Raw genomic sequence first — 24,002 nt, 5'->3', positions numbered from 1 at the left:
TTTCTTGTAAAACTTCAAAAGTACTGTATGTTAAAGTGTGATGATCTACAGGGGATGGCGTGGGACAAAAATAATAATAAATCAGCCCAGCAGAGGGCAATAGTGACACCATAATAAAAAATGTAAATAAAATTCTGCCCAGCTGTAAATACATAATTATGTCAGATACATATGCTTGTACACGGTACATGATTATATAAATTAAGTATTTTAAATTAATATTGTGAGTTTTAAAACCATATTGACACTGATAACATGTTTCTAAAGTATTCTTTTTAAAAATAATTTAAGGGTAGTGCATGCTTAACCTTAAAATAATATTTGCCATAGTATAAATTTAATGGTGAAATCAGACATTACATTTGACACTATTAGAACTATCAAATATCAGGACCCTTAACAATCATGAGGTCTGGGTAGCTCAGCAAATAAAGAAGCTGAGAACCACCCCTGGATTCGTGAGTTTGAATCCAGGGTGTGCTGAGTGACTCCAGCCAGGTCTCCAAAGCAACCAAATTGGCCCGGTTGCCAGGGAGGGTAGAGTCACATGGGGTATCCTCCTCGTGGTCACTATAATGTGTGGTTCTCGCTGTCGGTGCTGCACGTGGCGAGTTGTGCATGGATGCTGCAGAGAATATGCGCAAGCACTACGTCTCCGCAGTAACACGGTCAACAAGCCACGTGATAAGATGCATGGATTGACAGTCTCAGACACGGAGGCAACTGAGATTCGTCCTCTGCCAACCGGATTGAGGTGAGTCACTACGTCACCACGAGGACTTATAGTGCATTGGGAATTGGGCATTCCAGATTGGGGAGAAAAACTAAATAGGACAATCATCTGTAAACCCAGTGCAAATTCACTCTTGCGCTGAAAAGTCTCATCATGGTGCTCATTATATTACATGCTGAGAAACTATCGAAAACACTTCAAAACCAGCACACATGACCATGACATTCATTCAGTATTTGAAACTTAAAGCACGGTATTACGTTGCACAAGTTTAATCAAAATAACTGCGCTCCCTTCCATTGCGATCGACTTGATTCACGCGCTCGCTTGCTCAGTAAATTTCCCTTACAACTCGATACACTTGACATTGCATCCAGCTATGCAACTGGTCAAATAGGAAGCTGCATTCACCAGTTTGATGAACCGAACAAAGTTATTACTGTTGAGTGCAGCAAAGGCCTCTGGAGACTCTCGTACTTCCTTACGAAACTGCTGGACCTCACTGCATTGACACACAAAACAAAGCAGGCAGACAGATTAATAGATTATTCACCTAAAAACATCTCTCGGCTGAGGCCATCACTCAATCATGCATTTGTACCTGCTCTCATTGACTATTGCTATTCTTAGTGGACTGCCTATAAAATATCAGAATAAGCTTTGGTTATTTAAAAACAGCACCACCTTTGTCCTAACCAGAGCAAAAAGGACAACTCACATATCAACAATTATATTGGTTAATACCAGTATACTCAAATGTATTTATATATATAAAAAAAAGTTAAGGGCTCCTACAAGTTCACAAGGCCTTAAAGGATTAGTGCACCCGAAAATAAAAATTATATAATTTACTCATCCTCATGCCATCCCAGTTGTGTATGACTTTCTTCTGCATAACACAAACAAAGATTTTTAGAAGAAGATTTTAGCTCTGTAGGTCCAAAATTTTGAAGATACAAAAAGCACATAAAGGCTGCATTAATGTTAACCATAAGACGCCAGTGGTTTAATCAATGTCTTCTGAAGCTATTAAATCGATTTTGGGTGAGAACAGACCAAAAACACCTTTTTTGTACTGTACATCTCAAACCACATTCATGGTTTTAGGCTTGCAAAGTGCTAGTTGGCACTGGGAAGTGTATTCAAGCTTGAAATCATGATCACCAAGGAGACTGTATATGTCAAAATCTATAGTTAAAAATATGTAATGTTTTGGTCTGTTCTCACCCAAATATGATTGGACTCCTTCAGAAGACTTGGATTAAACCCCTGGAATCTTATGGATTACCTTTATGTGCTTCAACATATTGGTCACTATTCACTTGCAATTGTATGGAGCTACAGAGCGGAGATATTCTTCTAAAAATCTTTGTTTGTGTTCTGCAGAAGAAAGGGTGAATAAATGATGAAAGAATTTTCATTTTTTGGGTGGTGTGGATCCTCCCTACATGAGGGAGTGCATTTACTGCACAGACCTCTGTTCACTCTCTAAGGTGCCATTCAGATAGAACATGCTTTGGTGTTAAAAAACTTCCCAAAAAAATCTCAACGAATGGGAAAAAAATGCAGGTGTCTTAAAGGAAAGTTTTTTTACTAGACACAGCATGTTAAAATGCAGAGCTCATGCACAAGACACTGAAAAAACAACAAGATGCAGCGCAATGGTCAAAGACATCCATATAGTGCATATTTAAATTGCAAAATAATTAAAAAAATAGCACATAATGACTCAAATATGTGTTCTGTGTGAATGGCCACTAAGGTCCAACCAAAACACTTCCCTCTATGTACACAAAATGGTTAAAATACAACTGAAATTAATATCATTACTCTTCTAGTTGGTGAAATATATAGCCAGAGAAAAGAGGCAGCATAAATTTCAAGGTTTTACCGAAGAATGTCTCCATCACTGAGCTTAATCAACACGTTGTATTGTCGGAACTCCGCCTCATTGGGGCAGTACACCTTTTTGGTGGCAAGGTCTTGATACATCTCCTTCAAACTCTGCAGGCATTTTGTCATATTCTCACTGTTGATTTTTGCATCGAAGACATCATGGGTTCCTGACAGAGGTGATGGGCGCAGTGAATGTGGAAACGGGTACATTTCTCAATGAGTGATACCATCAACGGATCACATAAATGCTGCTGGGTTATGTCCTGTAAGTGGGAATTAGACATGACTATGAAGAAAAATGGCAACTTTGAAACACTGAAAAGACAATGTTTTGAATATTTTTCAAACATCTGAATTTTTTAATCAAATGGACAACAAGGCCTTAGATCAAAGCAATTAACGTTTTTTTGCCCACCTTGCGAATTCCTCTGGTTCTGTTCCAGACAAAGTCATACCATTCATGGTAATTGCCCTCACCCTGGTCCATAATCTGAGACACCAGGTAGTCCATAGTCATGCTTAGCACAGGAAGTGGTCTGAGCTCATGAGGAAGAGGATCTTCCTGATCAGCTGATGACCTGCTATACTGTTTGATGGCAGCAAAATGGTTCACCAGAAAAGAATAGGAGGAATTAGTCAAAATTATTAACTTAAAAGGTAACTATTGTAAAGGCAATTTGCTGACATTCACTTCAAGGAATAATGTATGGCCTGACGTTTGAGGTTGGACTGTCTGTTGGATGGGGGCCACTGCCAGATGGTGGAGTGTTCAGGAAACCAAAGTATTTTTTTATTATTATAATTATTATTTTTAAAATTACAGTCGGTGACACTAGTAGTGCTGAAATTATACACATCACCTTTACTTAACATGGTTTATTAAATCACCAAGAGAATAATCCTTGTCAATATGACAGAAAACACTGAACCTTGTCATAAAACCCACCAAAAATGTAGATTAGTATTACTGGTACTCTATTGCTACAAACCTGCTCTGTATCAGGAACAATATCAAAGATGCTCAGATGGTTACGTGTTTCTCTCGTGCACCTTTCTTTCTATGGGCACATATCAGGGCACGTTCCCACAAACACTTTTGACATGTCCAGGTCAGTTCTTTTGGGCCGAGCTTCAGAGACAAAAAGTAAATTATTTCCCAATAACTATTGTTTCTTATAGAAGCTGTGAAAACACAATACAAGCAAAGTAAAAGCTCAAAACAACATAGCTTTACCTTGCCGTAAGATCTTGTCTCTCTGCTCTAGGAGGCGGTACCTCTCTTCAACTGTTTCAGCCACCTGACCAATTAGAGGCTGAAGTACTGAGGGCAGGTTGCTACACTCGGCTCCTCTGAAATCGAATCTACTGTTGCCTCACTATCAAACTGGAGAGTTTTAGCAACAGTGGATTTCTTAATAGGAGAGCTGAAACAGAAAAACTATAGAGAAAAAGAAATAATCAGCCCTAAGAGCTGAATAACTATCATGTAAATGGGTGCTTCACTGATAAAAGAAACAAGAAAAGAGTTGGATATATTAATTACAAAAATGGCACCACATTGCACACAGTTACATAGGGATTCTGTGATATTATATGTCTAAGTTACCCTTTAATGAGAGAGCTAGTGTTGCTAATGGTCACTGGTTTGAGAAGATGCTTGCGATAAGGTGAGGGCTGCAAAACAGCCCCAGACTCTGTCTCCCCACTCACATCTTTGACCTCTTTTGCAGCCTTTTCACCTGGACCTGTAAATGAAAATCACTATATGAGCATAACAGTATAATAGAGAATGTTTACAGCATTCTATTTAATACTGATAAATAGTAGAGTTATATGATTTTGTCAAAAAAATATTGCAATTAGAACTGATATCTCCGATTGTTACTGCTTAGATATTAAGGGTATAAGAGCATCCCCTCCTCATCTGTGACCCCAACATGTTACATAGGATTTACATAGCAAGATGTAGTGGCAAATCATTTTTTGGAATTACGCAAATTATGCTAAAGTGAACCGGAGGAAATGTGTATTGACACACAATGCACATTAGAAGCGAATTTGGTTGGAGAATGTGTATTAGATAACAAAACCATTTCACCTTGAATCAAATGTAATCTATTGATTTATTTAACCGCAGCCTTGCACAGTTTAATAATCACACACGGTAATATCATGTACATTTGAGGCTTTCAAATCAGTGCTGTTACTCACTTTGTTTTTTTCTTTGCCAAAATATAAGTATTTCATTCCTCTGGAAAAGCTTTCCTTTCTTTTTGGCTTTGGCTGCAGATGCCTGAAAAACAAGACAAAGACAAGCACATTAAATAAATATAATTACTTCTCCAGGAATAAGCTTTGAGTCATTTATATTTAACAAGACATGGTCATATGATCTTGGAAATAGACAATGGCTAGGTTCTTCTGAGGTCAGCAGTACACTTTCTGCACTTTCCCAAAGTTGCCATAATGCTTTGTTATGAGATCCTTCCTGTTAAGGTTAGGCAGTATCCCCTTACACTGGATGACAATGGCATCTGTGGGGGATAGACTGGCCAAACTCTCCTTGCGAACAGCACACCTGCCTAGAAAGTGTGTCTTAGATTCAGCCTCAGTTGCTATACAGACAAGGGATGATGACAACATAGGTAGTGGTCTGTTTTTTTTAACAGCCTATACTAATATCTAGAAATACACAATCATTTATTCACAGCAAGTTAAATTTGATGAACAATTTACTTTACACTTAATTTTCACAAAAACAAATGTGCATTATTGTGCTGACACAAGGGGGAACAAACACATCTACTATTTATTTGGGGAACAGATAATGGCCGATGCAATGATCTCAAAATTGCCAACTAATGTCCAATTAATTGGCCTGGCTGATATATTACTCATAAAACATAAGCAAGAAAAGAACAATATTAAAAGTGCTGGTTTATATAAAAAAATATAATCTATAGTAACTTATAACTTATAATTAGCTTTTTTCAATACTACCGGAGCCTGATATCTAGAAGGTGCAGGGGATCCATCACTAACTGGACCAGGAGGATCTGGTCTGTCTGGAGGATGATCTTCTCTCTTGACTGGGCTGACTTTGGATCTCATAAGTTCAGACATTGCACTACGGTAGAGCCCTCCAGCAGGGCCTCGGATTCTCAGCAGTGGACATTTAGCTGGTTGTCTGCTTCAGTGTCAGCACTATCACTTTTTGCATTTTTTCCTTGTGTGGCATTTGAATCTGCAAGCTCCTCCTTCCGCTTTATGCCAAAACTCCCAAAAACTGGTTCTCTTCTGCTGCTCTCCCCATCGCCTGCTCCCTGATCTTTGTGTGGCTTCTGATTTTGAAGCCCCAAATGCAAATGATCCAATGGTATTACCACTAAATGCTGACAGTTTCTGCTTGAGGTTGTAGGGTCTTTGCAGTGAAGCTGAAGGAGGAGGGAGTGGTGGGCTGAGAAGCAGGGGTATTGCTGCTGGAGGGGTTTTCAAGTTGAGAAAAGGTGAACTGTATGTTCTGAATGCTGGTGCCACCACCAAGCGTCTCCTTCTGTGAAACATTACCACTGGAAAGTGACATAGATGGAGCTGCTGCTGGCTGGGAGAAGCTGAAGCCCAGCTTGCTTGGCTTTACACACGAGAAGAGTGACCCACTAGAGGGATTGCTGTCCATACTGCTAGTGACAGCCTTGGATGTCCCAAAATGTTCTGGAGAAGAAGACAGCTTTGAGCTGAGAGGTTCTGGGCTGACACTAAATATGGGTTTGAAAACAGCTTAATTGGGTGGCTTGAAACAAATCTGGCTATCAATGTCACCAATGGGATTTTCAGTTCTGCCCCCAACCAAAGAGCTTGTTGTTGCTGTGAGGGCAGAAATCTGACCAAATCTGGGTTGGTTGGTAACAGAGCTGCTGAAGCTGGTTGACGACTGGGAAACACCTGATGAAAGACCAAATCCAGATGGTTGACCAAAAGCAGAGCTCTGACTACATGCGGGCACAGGAGTTTGTCCTGTGGCTTGAGCATATGAAGGTGGCGGCACTCCAAAACCCAGTGTCCCCTGACCAAAACCTGACTGCCCAAAGGCCAGGGTGGATCCCAAAGAGGAGAACGATGGTGGCTGCCCCAATCCTTGATAACCCACTGCTCTCACCAAAGACAGGTGTCTGGCCAAAAGCAGGCATCTGGCAAAAACAGGAGACTTTGCCGTCAGCTGGCCAAAAGCAGGCTGACTAAAAGCAGATGGCTGTCCAAAGCCAACACTCTGAGTTGTGTTCTGCTGGGCAAAGGATGGAAACAGGTTTCCAGTCTGAACTGTGTTACTCTGTTTGTGGTTTCCCAAAGATATTTGAAGTATTCATTGTGGATGGAAGAGGGCAAATACATCAACAGTTAAGATTTACTGATGGGATATTGTGCAAATCCTTTTGCTGTTCATGATCAAAGTCCTCTGAATCCTGTAAAACAAAGCCCGACAACGAAACAAGGCCAAGAAAAAATGTACTTTTGGTTTGTCATAACAACGAAACCCAAATTTAGTTCAGCTATACACGTATATAAATTATACTTCTATATAATCTGTACAAACATGATTTTAATATCTCAGATATGAAAGTATGGTCAAATTTAGAAGTTTTACAACAGAACTCTCTGTGTAATCTGTACAAACAACCAAAACACGACGTTAACGCCTCAGGCAGCAAATAATGCACTGCCCGGCCAAAACAAAGTCGTCGTTTGGATTTAAATAAGCAGATACTAAAAATCCTATTATTGGATCAATATTGCAGTGAATAATATGTTTCAGATGGCAACAATTCTTTTAACCCTAACTAATGCAGTGTGTAGCTTCTCATTCCTTAAACAACTATATGGGAAGATGTATCCCATTGTCGCGGAAAAGAAGTGAATGTGTTTCAGAAAGGGCAAATTATTGGCCGGCATCAAGGAAAGAAAACAACTAAGGAGATTGCTGAAATAACTGGAATTGGGTTAAGAACTGTCCAATGCATTATTAAAACCTGGAGGGATAGTGGTGAACCATCAGCTTCCCTGAAGAAATGAGGTCAGGAAAAAATCTTAAATGATCGTGGTCAGAGATCATCAAAAGCTTGGTGGGGGCCTGGGTAGCTCAACAAGTATTGACTCTGACTACCACCCCTGGAGTCATGAGTTCTAATCCAGGGTGTGCCGAGTGACTCCAGCCAGGTTTCCTAAGCAACCAAACTGGCCCGGTTGCTAGGGAGGGTAGAATCATATGGGGCAACCTCTTGGTGGTCTTGATTAGTGGTTCTCTCTCTCGATGGGGCGAGTGGCAAGTCGTGGGTGGATCGCTAAAAGTAGCACGAACCTCCACATGCTGGGAGTCTCCACGGTGTCATGCACAATGAGCCGCGTAATAAGATGCGCATATTGACGGTCTCAGAAGTGGAGGCAACTGAAAATTGTCCTTCACCACACAGATTGAGGTGAGTTACCACGCCACCACGATGACCTACTAAGTAGTGGGAATTGGGTATTCCAAATTGGAAAAATAGGGGATACAAATTTTATATAAAAAAATGCTTGAAGTCACATTGTAAATGGTCTGATGAGTCTAGATTTGCCCTATTCCAATTTGATGGGTGCGTCAGGGTAAGAGGGGAAGCACATGAGGTGATGCACCCATCATGTATAGTGCCCACTGTAAAAGCCTCTGGGGGCAGTGTTATGATCTGGGTTTTCTTCAATTGGTCAGATCTAGGCTCAGTAGCGTTATGCTGCATTAAAATGAAGTCAGCAACCTGAGGGACCAGATTATCCCATCAATGTTTTTTTTTTCCCTGATGGCACGTTCGTATTCCAGGAGGACAATGCCACGATTCATTGAGCTCAAAATGTGAAAGAGTGGTTCAGGGAGCATGAGTAATCATTTACACATATGAATTGTCCACCACCGAGTCCTGACATTAACCCCATTGAAAGTCTTTGGAGAAGACTGGAGAAGACTTTACGGAGTGGTTCGACTCTGCTGTCATCAATGCAAGATCTCGGTAAAAAAATAAAAACTCTGGACGGAAATAAATGTTGTGACAACGCTACGACGAATGCGCACCGCAATCAAAACTAAAGGCGGTCCAACGAAATGTTTATTCCTCTTCTTCGTGACTTGGCACGTTGATTTAACGGGAGGCTTTTACGCGACTGCGTCCTCTACACTAATCTATATAGATCAGTGGTCCTCTACTGGCAAAAGAGAACACGACACCATTATGCGATTGTCAGGGAGCTCCAAGTTGAGTAGGTAGGCTACTACTGTGCAGGTGAAATAGGCTAAACATTTTTCGCTAAATCATTTTAAAGTGTTCTTGTTACTGTGTATTTATATAGGTATTTGCTGAGTAATACTAATTAACTACATGTATTTACTGTGCATATATTTTGTAGAGCTGCTTTTATATTGTTATTGTTATTACCAGGGTTGGGAGCAGGGCCGGACCTAGGGTTTTGGGGGCCCTAAACATAAATAGTGTATGGGGCCCTACAGAGTAATTAATGGGCAAAAAATAAAATAAATGGGGGTGGTGGGTGGGGCCCCGAACCAATCACGGGGCCCTAAACAAATGTTTAGTTTGTTTATTGGGTCGGGCCGGCCCTGGTTGGGAGGGTTACTTTTGAAATGTATTCTACTACAAATTACAGAATACATGCTGTAAAATCTAATTTGTAACGTATTCCGTTAAATAAATACTTTGGATTACTTTTTCAGCACTGATTAGATTTTTCACTTGCTTTGACTATAAAAACTCTACCGGTACAGTAAGACAAAATACACATGTTAAAAATACATTCTCTTAAAAACTTAAATATCTTATGCAGTGTTGTTTCTAAAACAAGATCAATCAAATTGATCTTGTTTTAAGCATTTTTTATATATTTTTACAGGAAAACAAAACAAAAATTATTATCAAGAATATGATTTTTGCCCTAAGATCAAAGGTCTTTCTAGAAAAAAAGAAGTTATGATCCAATTTGAATTTTCTTGAAAAAATAAATGATGCCTGGTAGCATGTGCAGGTAAAATGGCTAGAAATAGCATTTTAGCTTAGCATAAAGCTGACAATTTACACAAGGTTTTTTCTATTTTTTCTGCTCCAGACTGCTCGTATGAATGTAACACATCATGTTTCACCGCTGTTCAAATCCACTTTGGATCATATAATTTATATGTATAAATTATTCCATCTTGAAAGGACTAAATATTAAATGAAACAAATGACAATAAAATGCAAAGTAATCTCTTCAGTAATCAAAATACTTTTTTAATTTAACTGTATTTTAATTACCAATAATTTAAATTGTAACTGTAGTCGAATACAGTTACTTTTATTTTGTATTTAAAATCATAATCCCATTACATTTATTGTAACCCTGATAATTATCATATTATTTAATAATAGTAAAATGTAATATGGGACCGGGTAACAGACACTGTAAAATAAAGCGTGACCTATTTTTCCTTTGCTGTTATTTAAATGGAACCTTGTGCTTTGAAAATACACAAAAAATAAAGGACCCACATGAAGTAATATTCTGGGTTCAAAACAAGATAAGCTCAATTGACAGCATTTGTGGCATAATATTTATCACCTCAAAAATTTATTTTGACTCATTCCTCCTTTTCTTTAAAAATCACAAATCTGGGTTCCAGTGAGGCACTTAAAATGGAAGTGAATGGGGCCAATCTGTAAACGTTAAAATTACACACTGTTTCAAAAGTATAGCCACAAGACATAAACAATATGTGTGTTAACATGATTTTAGTGTGAAAAAATCACTCACTAACCTTTTCTGTGTAAAGTTATAGCCAAATGTACAACTTTGTTGCCATGATGATGTAATGTCAACAAACCCTAAAACAACTTTACAGCTCAAATAATACATGAGTCTTAACAGAAGAATGAATGTATGTGCTTTTTATATAATTATAAGCTTCACATTTCTGCCTTCAAACCTTCCAAAAATTGGCCCCATTCACTTCCATTGTAAGTGGAAGTGGTGGTGTAGTGTAGTGGCTAAAGCACATAACTGTTAAGCAGAAGGTTATAGGTTTCGATCCCCAAAGCCGCCACCATTGTGTCCTTGAGCAAGGCACTTAAATCCAGTCTAATTAAAGACCAAAATGTAAGACAGCACACCTCAGGCTAACTTTTGTTTACATTCCATTTTGCCATTGAAAATAACTGTCAGCTGAACCAGTGGGGGTTGAAAGGGGCTTGAGTTGAGACTTGGTTGAAGACTTTGACTTCAAAAATGGTAACAAAATGTTGTGTTTTTAATTATTTGGGTTAAATCACTAAATGTGTTCATTAAAATACATTTTGAAGCATTGTAGTCCTCTAATAAGCAAATATTCTCAGCGAATAAAAAATGTATTGAGCGTCCACTGTCGGCCATGTTATTTAAGCTATTCAGTGTCTTATTTTCCCCACAATGCAATGCAAATTAGACTGTCTTACTAAAGACAACTGTGAGCTTGTTTTATGCAACAGGCTTTCTATGGCGTCTTTAGCTAGTCAAACTAATTGTTAGATGCAGTCTTAAGTTAATGGCTATGTTTATGCAACCGGCCCCAGGTTGCTCTGGGGGATTGTCCCTGTAATAAGTGCACTGGATAAAAGCATCTGCCAAAATGCATAAATGTAAATGTAAGTGCATCACTGTAACCTCGATTTTTGATTTTTTTTAAGAAAAGGAAAAGAGAGTCTAAATATTGTTTTGTGGTTATCAGTATTATGTCACAAATGCTGTTAATTGAGCTTAACTTGTATTGAACCCAGAATATTCCTTTAAACTTATAAAATATGCAAACTAGTCATTGTCTTAATAAATGCCCAAATGTGAGAGACTCTTCAGAGAATTTTCTTTTTATCAACAGCAATATCACAATAATATAAATATCCTCCATTCTACTTCCACTAATGCTTAAAAACAAAACACAGAGGTTCTGAATTGCTTAAAAAGTTTATTAGATTTTTTTCCCAAGTTCATAAAATACATTCATGTATATCAGCATAATGAAATACAAAGCACAAAGAACAATTTTATGGCAAAGCTATACAAAATTTGGAAAACAGAATTGTTCACAGTGTTGTAAAAGGTCTTTTATATTGCATATTCCAAAGCACAACAGAATCACATTTAGAGAGAGGTTAAGAGCTTGACATATTCACATGATTCACTGCAGCCCATCATTTTCATATGAGCAAAATTTACATGTAATGTTTGAGCACTAGTGGTCTTCTTTCACTATTGTTGAGAAGATGTTTTCTGTCTTTCCACAAAGTGAAGATTAACTTGTCTGTCTGCAACAAGCACTGTGCGATTGAGTGCTTGAATTTCGCCAACAGTTGGGTCAGGTCTGATTTCAAATAACTTGATTATCTGAAATAAAAAGAGACAGTCAACAAGCAGCATTTTCCATATCTATAATATAATAGTAGACTGTATTCAATCTATCTACTGATAACTTTGTTTGTCTGTCTATCTATATGTTTTGTCTGTCTGTCTCTTACCCTTGCCAAAGCCAGATACATCTCTAATTCAGCAATGCGACGGCCAACACAGCCTCTTACTCCAAAGCCAAATGGGATTGACCCAAATGGGTTAGGTCTCGCTCTGCCATCTCGAAGCCAACGTTCAGGTTTGAACCTCCGTGGTTCTGAGAAGACCTCCTCATCATAGCTGATTGCATAGTGGCAAAGAGTGAATGTTGTCTACGCAAAAGAAATATAGTTATATACTGAAACAATTTCTAAATTAGATATTCTTTTTTTCATGTCCCAATATCATGAGGGGGAAAAAACACCTTTTTAGGGAAAAAATGTCCACCGATGACCACATCATTCTCTGCCATGATACGGGAATTTATGGGGACTACAGGGTACATCCTGTGTGGAAAATTACACATGCAAAGATTTAAATGGATACCTAGCTGGGCACCATTTGCAATTTGGGTTGTTTAATTGCATTTATATTTATGCATTTGGCAGATGCTTTTATCCAATGTGACATTGCATTCAAGGTATACAGTACATTATTTCAGATTGCAGTTGGTTTGGCATACATGCAACGTTTGATTCTATAATTTTCGATACTTTTATTGGGCTGCCAAGCCATCCCACCTGCTGATATGCTTGTTTTCATGCACTGGAGCAAACATACTACACTTGTGTGGTAATTCTTTAACAAACATTCTTTGTTGGAAAATTATAAATTTTTACCTTAGTGCTTCCTTGATGACAGCTTTGAGGTAAGGCATGCTGTTCACTTCCTGTGCTGTTGGGATTTTGTCACCCTGTAAGATTCTGCTTACATCCTGATACAGAGTTTCTTGAGCTTCTGGATCTCTCGAGAGAAGATATAGGGTCCACATCATAGTGTTGGAGGTCTAGCACATAAAGAGGAAACATAGTAGGAACAATTCATGTATACCGACTACATCAGCGGTTCTCAACCATAGGGCGGTGGACCACTAGGGTGCCTCATTTAACTTTTGAATTTTTTCATACAATTAGGTTACTGAAAACATGCTAAAACAATTCACTGCAGCGTACAAACTTTCAAAACATACAATGTTTAATCCCCTCAATGACTGTCAGCAGAAATAATAATTATTTCAGCAGAAGTAAAAGAGGAAAAATCATAGTCTAACAATATGGGGACTTGTAGTTGAAGAATACTGGTCTATCGGAATTTCCATAGCCTGCCCATTCCCTATAAATTTAAAGAGATATATATAACACATCATATCACTTTTTATTGCAAGTTATAGGGATGCACAATTTTGAAATTGTTTGGCTGATACCGATTTTAACCAAAAACTTTTGACTGACACAGATGCCGATATTTTGCCATCAGATTTTGCTCAGAAATTATGTTTAAAAACTGTACAAAGAGGTACAAAAGCTTATGTTCTAACAATAAACAATTTCCATTGAATATGGATTGGATCTGCTAAACATATGACAGGCCAAAATTTTAAAAACAGCCAAAATTAAACATAAATAGAAGATAAAAGGACAAAAATAACTAAATGTGATAACATGATGATTGATGGAAAAAAAGGTCATTTTTTTTTTTTTACATCTGAAACATTTATGTACTTCTGTTTTTGCTGTTCAAAACAATATAACTCACATTTTACATGTTTCTACTGAATATAATAGAACATCACAAATTCATATCATGCATATTTTGGCCAATTCCACAGAAATGTTAACCACATCACAGAAGGACTGGTCTAGGAAGGACACAGCCTAACTAGGACTAGCACCCTAATTAAAAAAAAAAAAAGTGTTTTGCGTCCTGTCTTTGTGTGAGCACACAGGTCCGACTGTGAGTTACTGCAATGTGCTCTTCGTTATTACAAGACACAGTTGCAAGCTGTTTCCTGTTCTGCAAGAGGATGTTTCTATACAGTAGGAATGTATTTCCTGTTTCTGTACTCTCAGAAATCCAATATGACATGCTCTGGACCTGACTTGATACTTAAAAGGCCATGTGGCAGGGCGGAGGGCGGGGCCGGGTCGTGATTATACACACCCAGTCCCTTATCAGGCTAATCAAGCCTCCAAGAGGGATAAAGGCCGACTGCGGAGGATTGTGCGGGCGAGAGAGATAGTTTACGGACATGTCCTTCATGTCCTTCAAACTATTATTTATATTGAAAAGCCAGTTCTCGCCACTACCGTCCACCCCAACGGAGCAGCCATGGCCATCTGCCGGGGGACGAGAAGCATGGCCACCTGGAGTGGTCAGGGCCGCTGCCTGGGGCGGAGGAGTCCCCTACCAGCCGCTAAAACGCGACGGGGTCTGAGACCGCTGACCGCGAGTGGGGAGGGGCTCGCAGCCGACTGCCTGGAGCGGGAGAACCCCTGCCAGGGGCGGGGGAGACCCCTTCTGTTTCCCAAGAACGCGGCGGGGAGTTCCGTCCGCCAGGGGCTGGAGATCTGCCACCGATCCGCCCGGAGAGGCGTGGCTGTCATCCGTTAGAGGGTGGAGGAGTGGCCGAGGAACAAGCTACGAGGTATCGGAGAACTGGCAAGTAATTGTTTTTTTTTTTATCTCTCTCTCCTCTCTCACTGCCGTTGGCCTTTTCCCTCTCATTTAAATTTTACAGTGTTTTTGGGGGGTACTACACTGTTACAGGAAGTACCCCCCCTATTTAATTATATCTGTTTCCCTCCCCTTGTCCCCTCCCTCGACCAGGTAGATGGGGATGACCTGCCGGCAGACGGGGCAAAAGGCATGCCCCTCCCCAGGGAAAGTGTGGGGGTTGTACGTCATGCCGGGAGAACGAGGGAGGACTATGGCAGGGCGGAGGGCGGGGCCGGGTCATGATTATACACACCCGGTCCCTTATCAGGCTAATCAAGCCTCCGAGAGGGATAAAGGCCGACTGCGGAGGATTGTGCGGGAGAGAGAGATAGTTTACGGACATGTCTGTCATGTGTGTTTGTGTCTTCTGTTTAAGTTTTATATTAAACTATTATTTATATAGAAAAGCCGGTTCTCGCCTCTTTACAGGCCAATTCCAAAAATTCCCTGCACAATCCAGAAATAATGATAGTGTAGGGAATTTTTGGAATTGGCCTGTAAAGAGGCGAGAACCGGCTTTTCTATATAAATAAAAGTGTTTATATAAAGTGTGCTGAACAATTATTATAAATGAACCATTGGCTTGTTTCATCCTTAAAACCGATTGGCCGATGGTTATAATTTGGTCAATAATTGGTCGATAAATATTGGTGGCCGATACATCAGTGCATTCCTACAAATTTACCATTTCAAATGGTCATAGCTAGAGTAAATGACCCTTACTGTGTCCACTCCAGCCAATAGCAGCTCAGAAATGCTTCCATAAATATCTTTATTGGTCATCTTGACATTGGAAAGCAGGTAGGTGAGGTACTCCCCTGCAACCTCCTCATTTGTATCCACTCTCTTCTGAATGGCCGCCATCTTCATGTCAATCAGTTTGCAAGCTGAACAAAATCATAATCCTTAAGTCGATAAAAGATTATAAAACATCACACTGTATAGCAACATGTACCTGTATCTCTTACACTCTGAAGATTATGATAACTGATGTTGATTGTCAGAAGCATCACAAAAAGCTTACCAAGCTTAAAAATGCCCTCCCAACCACTGAGGTACCATCGCCAAAATGGCAAGTAATTTCGGGTCCATTTTGGCAGCAACACCACAGGCATGCTGTAGGTAAACATTCTGGCAATAGAGTCAATGAAATCTTGTGTCTCTGTGGGAATCTCTTTCTCCAGGCAGCCAATGCGTGTTTCAAACAGAATGGATGAGATTCCTGAATGAGAAAATGAAAAGGAGGAAAAACCTTTATTACTTATAAAATTTAAATACACCATACAATCATTATTGTGAGTAAGATTTTCACCAGTTGATTCATATTCAAAATATTCAATGTGAATGACACATGAGAAAATGTGTGTTTCCTAAACAGATTTGCAACAGTGTTATTATCATTAATTATAACTAACGTTTTTGTTAAATGAAATTTTCTTTTTAAAACCAGCATAATTGGACAAAACTGAAAATAAAATACATTTCATGACTCCAAAACAAACAAAAATAAAAATGTATTTTAATTTTAGTTTTTTGATACACTGTACTTTATATTCTAACATTTCAAACCTGCCTTCATTAAACATGAAAATGCCACTAGATGTAATAACACCAACAAAGATTTAAATAGGGTTCCTGTAGCTCAACTGTTAATGCATGGTGCTAGCAACGCCAAGATCATGGGTTCAATTCCCAGGGAACAAACAAGCTGATTAAATGTATACCCTAAATCCACTGTAAGTCACTTTGAATATAATACATATATGTAAGGTATGGCGGAGGATCAGTGCCTTAACAGATTCCCGAACAAACAAGAACTTACTGTTAAAAACCCCCCTAATTACTGAAATAGCGCCAACCAGCCTCCACAAGCACAATAAATGTATTGACAAAGAGACAATGAACTATTGACAGAGAACCGCATGTGACATCCGCATGCTCACCACGTGCTTATCATGTGGACAGGAAGGGGAAACTTTGAACGTAAAAATGTGTGTGTGTGTGTGTGTTTTCCAGTTAAACACAGAACTGCATATTGCTAATGAAATACGTGTAATCCCTGTATGTTGTGTATTTCTGAGGTATATCAAACTCGTTAGAACTGTTTCGTGTGTGTTTTAAACTCTGAGGCCTCATATTTAATAGCCTCAGTGTATATTCCCTTTCTAAGTGTACTAAATATACTTTTCTTGGTATCAAATTAAACCTTACGATTTGTCCGAGCTAAATTCGAATATAAGATCTTCAGTAGAATGATATTACGTTATGTTTTGCCATCTTTTGAGTCATTCAGCCCAAAATCTCTTACCGTCATAAACCCAGCCAGAAACATGCAAATGAGCCGTGATCGGAACAAAGGAATCATTCTCCTGCCCAGAGTAATGGAGGCCTTTACGACCTCCAAAGGAATGTTCAGAGAAGTGCTGACCCTCCCTTCATTCTCTTACTGAGAAAGAGAAATGAACCCTGTTAATCCTATATATATATTCTATATATCTATGTGATAAATATTTACATGTATCTAATGTGCCATCTCACATTTTCCCTTAAATGTGCTTGATCTATGTTTTCTTGCAAACTAATGGGTTAATGTTTCAGACTTTGCATACTATGGTTAACCAAAATCATATGTGTGGCATATTTGGTCTCTATAACTTGGTATTTTGAAGATCGAAATGACTGTGTACATGATATGTCGATAACAACAACATATTAGTATTAAAAGTATAGTTCCTATTTTCTTTCTTGCACATGCAATGGGCAATTTTACAACAAAGAGCAATAAACCAAATTCCCGCCTGGAACCCAAACCCTTCTCATTGGTCGAGCCAATGAGAGGTGGGACCTGTTTCCCGAGGGTATAAAATTGCTGCGCCCACTTCCTCTCATCCTCTTTTCCTCTCTCTTATCTCTTCGCTCTGTTATGCTCCTCCGGCTTCCTGCCTTTCTGGTTCTCTGAGCCTTGTGCTCTCTCACTCTCTCGCTGAATCATGCCAAACTAGGAGGCCCCAAGGTCTCCCAAGCGTGTGCCAGGCTATGGCCTCGACTGCCCATTCACCAAGATCCTCTGACTCTCACTGGTTCTCTCTCTCATCAAGACAACATCATCAAAGATCAACTGGAGCCTCAACAAATTGCATCAGGACAGTTTAATTCAAATGGGACATGCAAGTATCAAACTTAGTCTCATTATTTGATACATTAAGTATCCTTAACCCCTTTCTAAAAAGGGCGTGTCAGAACTAATATGATGGTTTGCTCAGGCTGTTGATCTGCTGAACTTCAAACAATGCTATAACTTCTTGCCTTCCTGTATTCTGCTTCAGCCCTCTTTCCCTTGGTAAACTGTATGAATGTATGTATATGTATGTTAGAGTAGTTTAAATGTTTAGTCTAGTTAATAAAGTCTTGTTCATGTCACATGTAAAGTTGTCTGTGTCTCAAGCTCATATCTAAAGTCACTAATCATAGATTTTGACTACTTGCTCTTAATACTTAGTAAGAAAGACATTTCCCTTGCCCCGAAATGTACATTTCTATTAATTAATTAATTAATAACCAAAATTGAGTGTTCACGGGATGAACCGAGTATTTGGTTGTAATGTTAATGTAGCTACATCAAGTTAACCCGATTAACTGATCCAAATATTCATAATCAATTATAACAAGTTATGATTGATTATTAATATTTCATAGAGCTGATTCGCTTCCTAATGGTGGAAGAATATAGAGCTGATTCGCTACATATATGTTAATTAATTGTTAAAATAAAAACTAAATATTCAGAAAATCTAAATTGAAACAATAAAAACTAAATAAAACGAACAGTCATAGATTGAAAACTATCAGATACTAAACGAAGTTGAAAGACCAAATGGAACAATTAAATTAAATAGAAATGAAACCTGAACTGAAAATTAAATTGAATATAATAGAATGCACATCAACTTCAAGCACTAGGTCAAGGTCATAGGTTCACTTTAAGTCACTTTGGACAAATGAGTCTGCCAAATGCATAAATGTAAAGACTATACTTCATTATTTAACTTTATCAGCAATCAGGGACTAAATGGAAGCTTTCTACCATTATGTACACACTCCCACTTGGAAACTACAGAGGGATTCTTCCACTGGTGTGATATGCACTGTTGAGTTTGTTAAAAGGGGTATAATTCTGTCTTATTGTGTTTTATGTTGCATTTGTCATGTCCTTCATGATGTTGTGTTGGCATATTACTGTATGCCATTGTGCTGAATGAAATGTTTGGGTATTGATAAAGCTCTGTCTAATCTTGTGTCATCTTATCTAATTTTAAACTCTAACGAAGGACTATACCTTCAAGAGAGAAGCGATAAAGCTCATTGGACAAGTTAGAGACCAGATCACCAGTGGGACTCATCTCACGCAGAAAGTAAATCCTTTTGATGAAATCTGTGACGACCTCATTGACTACATCACCATACTGAGCAGAGTCCCTGGGATGCAGCATGCGTTTGTTCAACACAGCCCGCAGTTTGTACCATTTATCTCCTTCTCTGTTAAAGAAAATATTGTAATCAAAAACTCATTTCAGAAAGGCAACAAAGCAAATAGCAGTTGATACAAACACGATACATTTAAAGGCTGTGGTGAATTCTCAGGGCCAGCAAAGCCTTCTCTGCTGGCCTAACATGCCAAATAAATAAATATTTCTCATCCTTTCATTCTCAATCACCTTTTTGCTTATGTATTTTTAATCGCTTTCCACTCTTAATTACAATACAAACAAAAGTTTATCCAGTCAGAATTTATTCCTTGATTCTTACAAGCAAAGTGTGACAACGGTTTCACAAATCGCATGACCAACGACGAAGCAGCGCATGAGTCTGAGCTCCACCTCGTCAGGCCTTCAGAATTTCTTCAGAATCCCTCATCAGTGCAAATGAATGAGCAACTAAAGTCAGATTGTCAGACTCATCAGCCAATCAAATTGATTTATTTGCTCTTGGTAGGTGCGATCTTTAGGATATTTCCCAGTCGAGGCCTTCTAGCTGGCCTTGAGTGGCGCAATCACGCTTTAAGTGACGTAATTTGAAAGCAAAGTGCGTGAGATTTTACTGACAAGTCGAGGAAGTCGGATTTTTACAACTTCCTACTAGGAAAAGTGCAATTAAATGCATCTTGGAAGTCAGAATTACTTGTAGGCTTGTGCAGAAATTCTCAACTGCCGAGGTGCAGGGGCATTATGTCAAAAACATATCGACACTCAGGGAGATATACAAAGTAAGTGATAAGCATTCACTTTATTAATTAATATCAATAAATGAGTTCGTTTCCACATTATATTATATTAAAGTTTGTTTAACAAACGCCCAGGTGTATAAATAATTATAATCTCTTTTGATAATCGTACACCTGAAGCACAAATACTAGTGCTGCAGCATTTTTTATCAGTTGGGTTGCTAGGAGACATCTCTAATGGGAGTCAAACTACTGCTAAACTAACAGGAGCGTTGCAGTTCAGAATACCGGGGAATGGAATGCATCTGAGATATCAAGTAGGAATATCGCACATCCAACTTGAATGGAACACAGCATAAACATGTACCATGACGAAATGAAATTTATTGCAAGCAACATTTAAATCACAAATTTTATTAGATAGATTTTTCCAGGTATTATAGACCTCCTTGGTAGATTCATATGAAAAATTATGATTTTTGAATGTCTGTTTGGGAGACGTTCATTTCACAAAACAGTCTGCAGTTAAAATTAGGCTTGCTTGAGCATAAAGTGTAATTTCAAGTTCTGGCTTTCATGCGTGGACGTGTTTTTTAAAATGTCAATTGGTATTACTAGTTAGCTGCGATATAATGTATGATGCCCAAAAGCATAGGATGTCTTATTCATTGTGAAACTGTGTTTTCTTAATGGCATGAATCACACTGAAGGCCTAGACTTTAAATGCACATCCCTCCGCTGGTTAAAGGGATAGTTCACCCAATTGTATATATGAAGAAAAAAAAAATGCAATTTAAGTGAATCGTGACTGAGGCTAAATCTCTGCCTAAAATGTCCTTTTGTGTTACACAAAAGAAAGTCATACAAGTTTGGAACAGCATGAGGGTGAGTAAACGATGGTAGAATTTAAAGTTTTGGGTGAACTATCCCTTTAATTAGATTCCATAACATCATAAAAACTACCACGTTTTTACTACTCTTGTGCACTTTGTCCTGGTTAATTCTTCAGGCATGACTAGCATTACATAATTTATAAGTATGTTCAAACATCTTTATGTCACAATACTGTTACAGAACTGTTGTGTTTTTACTCTGTGAAAGGGCCATAGCCGATGCCTTTCATGTCACGGTAGTCTGTCCACAGAGACATGTCTCCTCTGGAAGGAAACTTCTCATCTTTTCTGAGGAGCTCCTCAACTAGATCCACACTGCATAGTGAAATGGAGTGAAAGTTTCCAGCGTTCATTCTGTACAAGGGGCCATAAATCTGCTTTTCATATATCTGGGGAGATGACAGACAAAAGTGAACCACAAAAAAAAAAAAAAAAGTATGTTAAGAAAAAAACACTTGTTGATTCAGAGATAATGGCATTTAAAATTTTCAAATCTGCAAATTACTTTGGATCAATATATAAGGGTTCCAACACCTTATTAGCTTTCCAGTTGTTCCCTGATTAGATTTTTATTATTTAATAGAGATTGACAAAGTCTGTTGATAAAATATTTTACATCTCAGCTTAATTAGAAAAATATGAATTCACTATAAAAATTTCCCATTACTTTTTAAGGTTTATTTCCTTTATTCTTGAGGCCTGAAAAAGGACATGGATTTAAAAAAAAAAAAAAAAAAACTTATAGAGATTGGCTATTCTTAAGTAAATAAACATTTTAGAGCTGAGCGTAACTAGAAAACACACACACATATACACTCACCTAAAGGATTATTAGGAACACCTGTTCAATTTCTCATTAATGCAATTATCTAATCAACCAATCACATGGCAGTTGCTTCAATGCATTTAGGGGTGTGGTCCTGGTCAAGACAATCTCCTGAACTCCAAACTGAATGTCAGAATGGGAAAGAAAGGTGATTTAAGCAATTTTGAGTGTGGCATGGTTGTTGGTGCCAGACGGGCCGGTCTGAGTATTTCACAATCTGCTCAGTTACTGGGATTTTCATGCACAACCATTTCTAGGGTTTACAAAGAATGGTGTGAAAAGGGAAAAACATCCAGTATGTGGCAGTCCAGTGGGCGAAAATGCCTTGTTGATGCTAGAGGTCAGAGGAGAATGGGCCGACTGATTCAAGCTGATAGAAGAGCAATTTTGCCTGAAATAACCACTCGTTACAACCGAGGTATGCAGCAAAGCATTTGTGAAGCCACAACACGCACAACCTTGAGGCGGATGGGCTACAACAGCAGAAGACCCCACCGGGTACCACTCATCTCCACTACAAATAGGAAAAAGAGGCTACAATTTGCAAGAGCTCACCAAAATTGGACAGTTGAAGACTGGAAAAATGTTGCCTGGTCTGATGAGTCTCGATTTCTGTTGAGACATTCAGATGGTAGAGTCAGAATTTGGCGTAAACAGAATGAGAACATGGATCCATCATGCCTTGTTACCACTGTGCAGGCTGGTGGTGGTGGTGTAATGGTGTGGGGGATGTTTTCTTGGCACACTTTAGGCCCCTTAGTGCCAATTGGGCATCGTTTAAATGCCACGGCCTACCTGAGCATTGTTTCTGACCATGTCCATCCCTTTATGGCCACCATGTACCCATCCTCTGATGGCTACTTCCGGCAGGATAATGCACCATGTCACAAAGCTCGAATCATTTCAAATTGGTTTCTTGAACATGACAATGAGTTCACTGTACTAAAATGGCCCCCACAGTGACCAGATCTCAACCCAATAGAGCATCTTTGGGATGTGGTGGAACGGGAGCTTTGTGCCCTGGATGTGCATCCCACAAATCTCCATCAACTGCAAGATGCTATCCTATCAATATGGGCCAACATTTCTAAAGAATGCTTTCAGCACCTTGTTGAATCAATGCCACGTAGAATTAAGGCAGTTCTGAAGGCGAAAGGGGGTCAGACACAGTATTAGTATGGTGTTCCTAATAATCCTTTAGGTGAGTGTATACATATATATATATAGTATATACAGCACATATATATTGACTAGTTCAGGCCTGGATTTCTTAGTTTTAGAATTGCCTGATAAGAAAGTCTTTCTGTGACCATTTAACTGGAAACCCTGATAAATAAATACCAGATAAAACACACAGCAAATACACTTAAGTATTTAAACAATTATAGAAGATATTTGCACATTTTCTATTCTATGTCTTTAATGACTAAGATAATGATTGTCTGAGTAAAAGTTAGTTCTGCAATAACATGTTTCAACAAGCATGTAGATAAACAGGCAACATCACATAATAATTAACTATACATAAATGTACTGGCTGTGGTATTTCGTAGAATTTGACCTCTGTACCTGTAGCTCATGCATGCGACTCAGGAACCCTTTAAAGAACATTCTGTACAACGTCGTAAGGGTTGTGATCTCTGGGAGGTCAGCCACAGTCTTGAGCTTCCTGTGACTGTCCTGGACAGGGACAGCAGCAGCATTACCCACTGCCCCTCTCCGGAGGTCCACAGCCACTGTAGTGGGCCGCAGGAAAGCAAATCCAATTCTTTCTGCAGAGCTCACTGCTAGACGAACAGCCATCGTGGAGGCAGAGACAATAATGTGGGAACCAGCGATCCTGTTTCATATGGGAGGGAGTGGAAGGTGGAGCAACATCCTCTGCAGTTAACCCTTCACTCTCTCTAGTCATGTAATCTTGTGTGTGGGTGTGTTTTAAAGTAAAACATAATTATTGTGCACATATAGTAGGTATGGTAATGATTTCTGTTAACAGCAGTAAGAATTTCATGCATATTTCCAACTTCTAGGAGAAAAAACTGTTGCTTTGTGCTAAGTCTTGCAGCATAAGAATATATTGCATTCACCTCTCTTCCAGTTCAAAGAGTGTGCTGAACAAATACACTGTTTACAATGGCTCTCATCCAAAAAAAAAGTGTGGAATGTTGTTTTTTCCAGTGGTTCCAAGAAATAATTTATTTGCAGATGCCACTTGGTTTAACATTCTGTTAAAGGGGTAGTTTACCCAAAATTAATCTGTTTATTTACTCACCCTCATAGCATCCCAGATGT

The 24,002-nt window shown here is 38.8% G+C and overlaps 1 protein-coding gene and 1 pseudogene across 1 annotated transcript; both read right to left on the bottom strand.

Annotated features, from left to right (window-relative positions):
• Positions 1–1,078: 1,078 nt before the first annotated feature.
• On the bottom strand, positions 1,079–6,993 carry LOC127654619 (germinal-center associated nuclear protein-like; annotated as a pseudogene).
• A 4,629-nt stretch (positions 6,994–11,622) lies between these two features.
• LOC127654934 (sterol 26-hydroxylase, mitochondrial-like) lies at positions 11,623–23,550 on the bottom strand. The gene is made up of 9 exons (XM_052142504.1): positions 23,280–23,550; positions 21,083–21,273; positions 19,107–19,306; positions 15,795–15,992; positions 15,494–15,657; positions 12,895–13,061; positions 12,480–12,561; positions 12,187–12,387; positions 11,623–12,055 (listed from the first exon to the last, which is right to left on the bottom strand). The coding sequence occupies exons 1-9, from the start codon at positions 23,511–23,513 to the stop codon at positions 11,921–11,923; spliced, it is 1,572 nt and encodes a 523-aa protein (XP_051998464.1). The 5' UTR covers positions 23,514–23,550; the 3' UTR covers positions 11,623–11,920.
• Between the last annotated feature and the right edge of the window lie 452 nt (positions 23,551–24,002).

The sequence above is a fragment of the Xyrauchen texanus genome, chromosome 14, assembly GCF_025860055.1.
Source record: "Xyrauchen texanus isolate HMW12.3.18 chromosome 14, RBS_HiC_50CHRs, whole genome shotgun sequence".
NCBI classification, from domain to species: domain Eukaryota; kingdom Metazoa; phylum Chordata; class Actinopteri; order Cypriniformes; family Catostomidae; genus Xyrauchen; species Xyrauchen texanus.
Note: the sequence above shows the minus strand (reverse complement) of the source record. Positions and strands in the feature narration are given on the sequence as shown.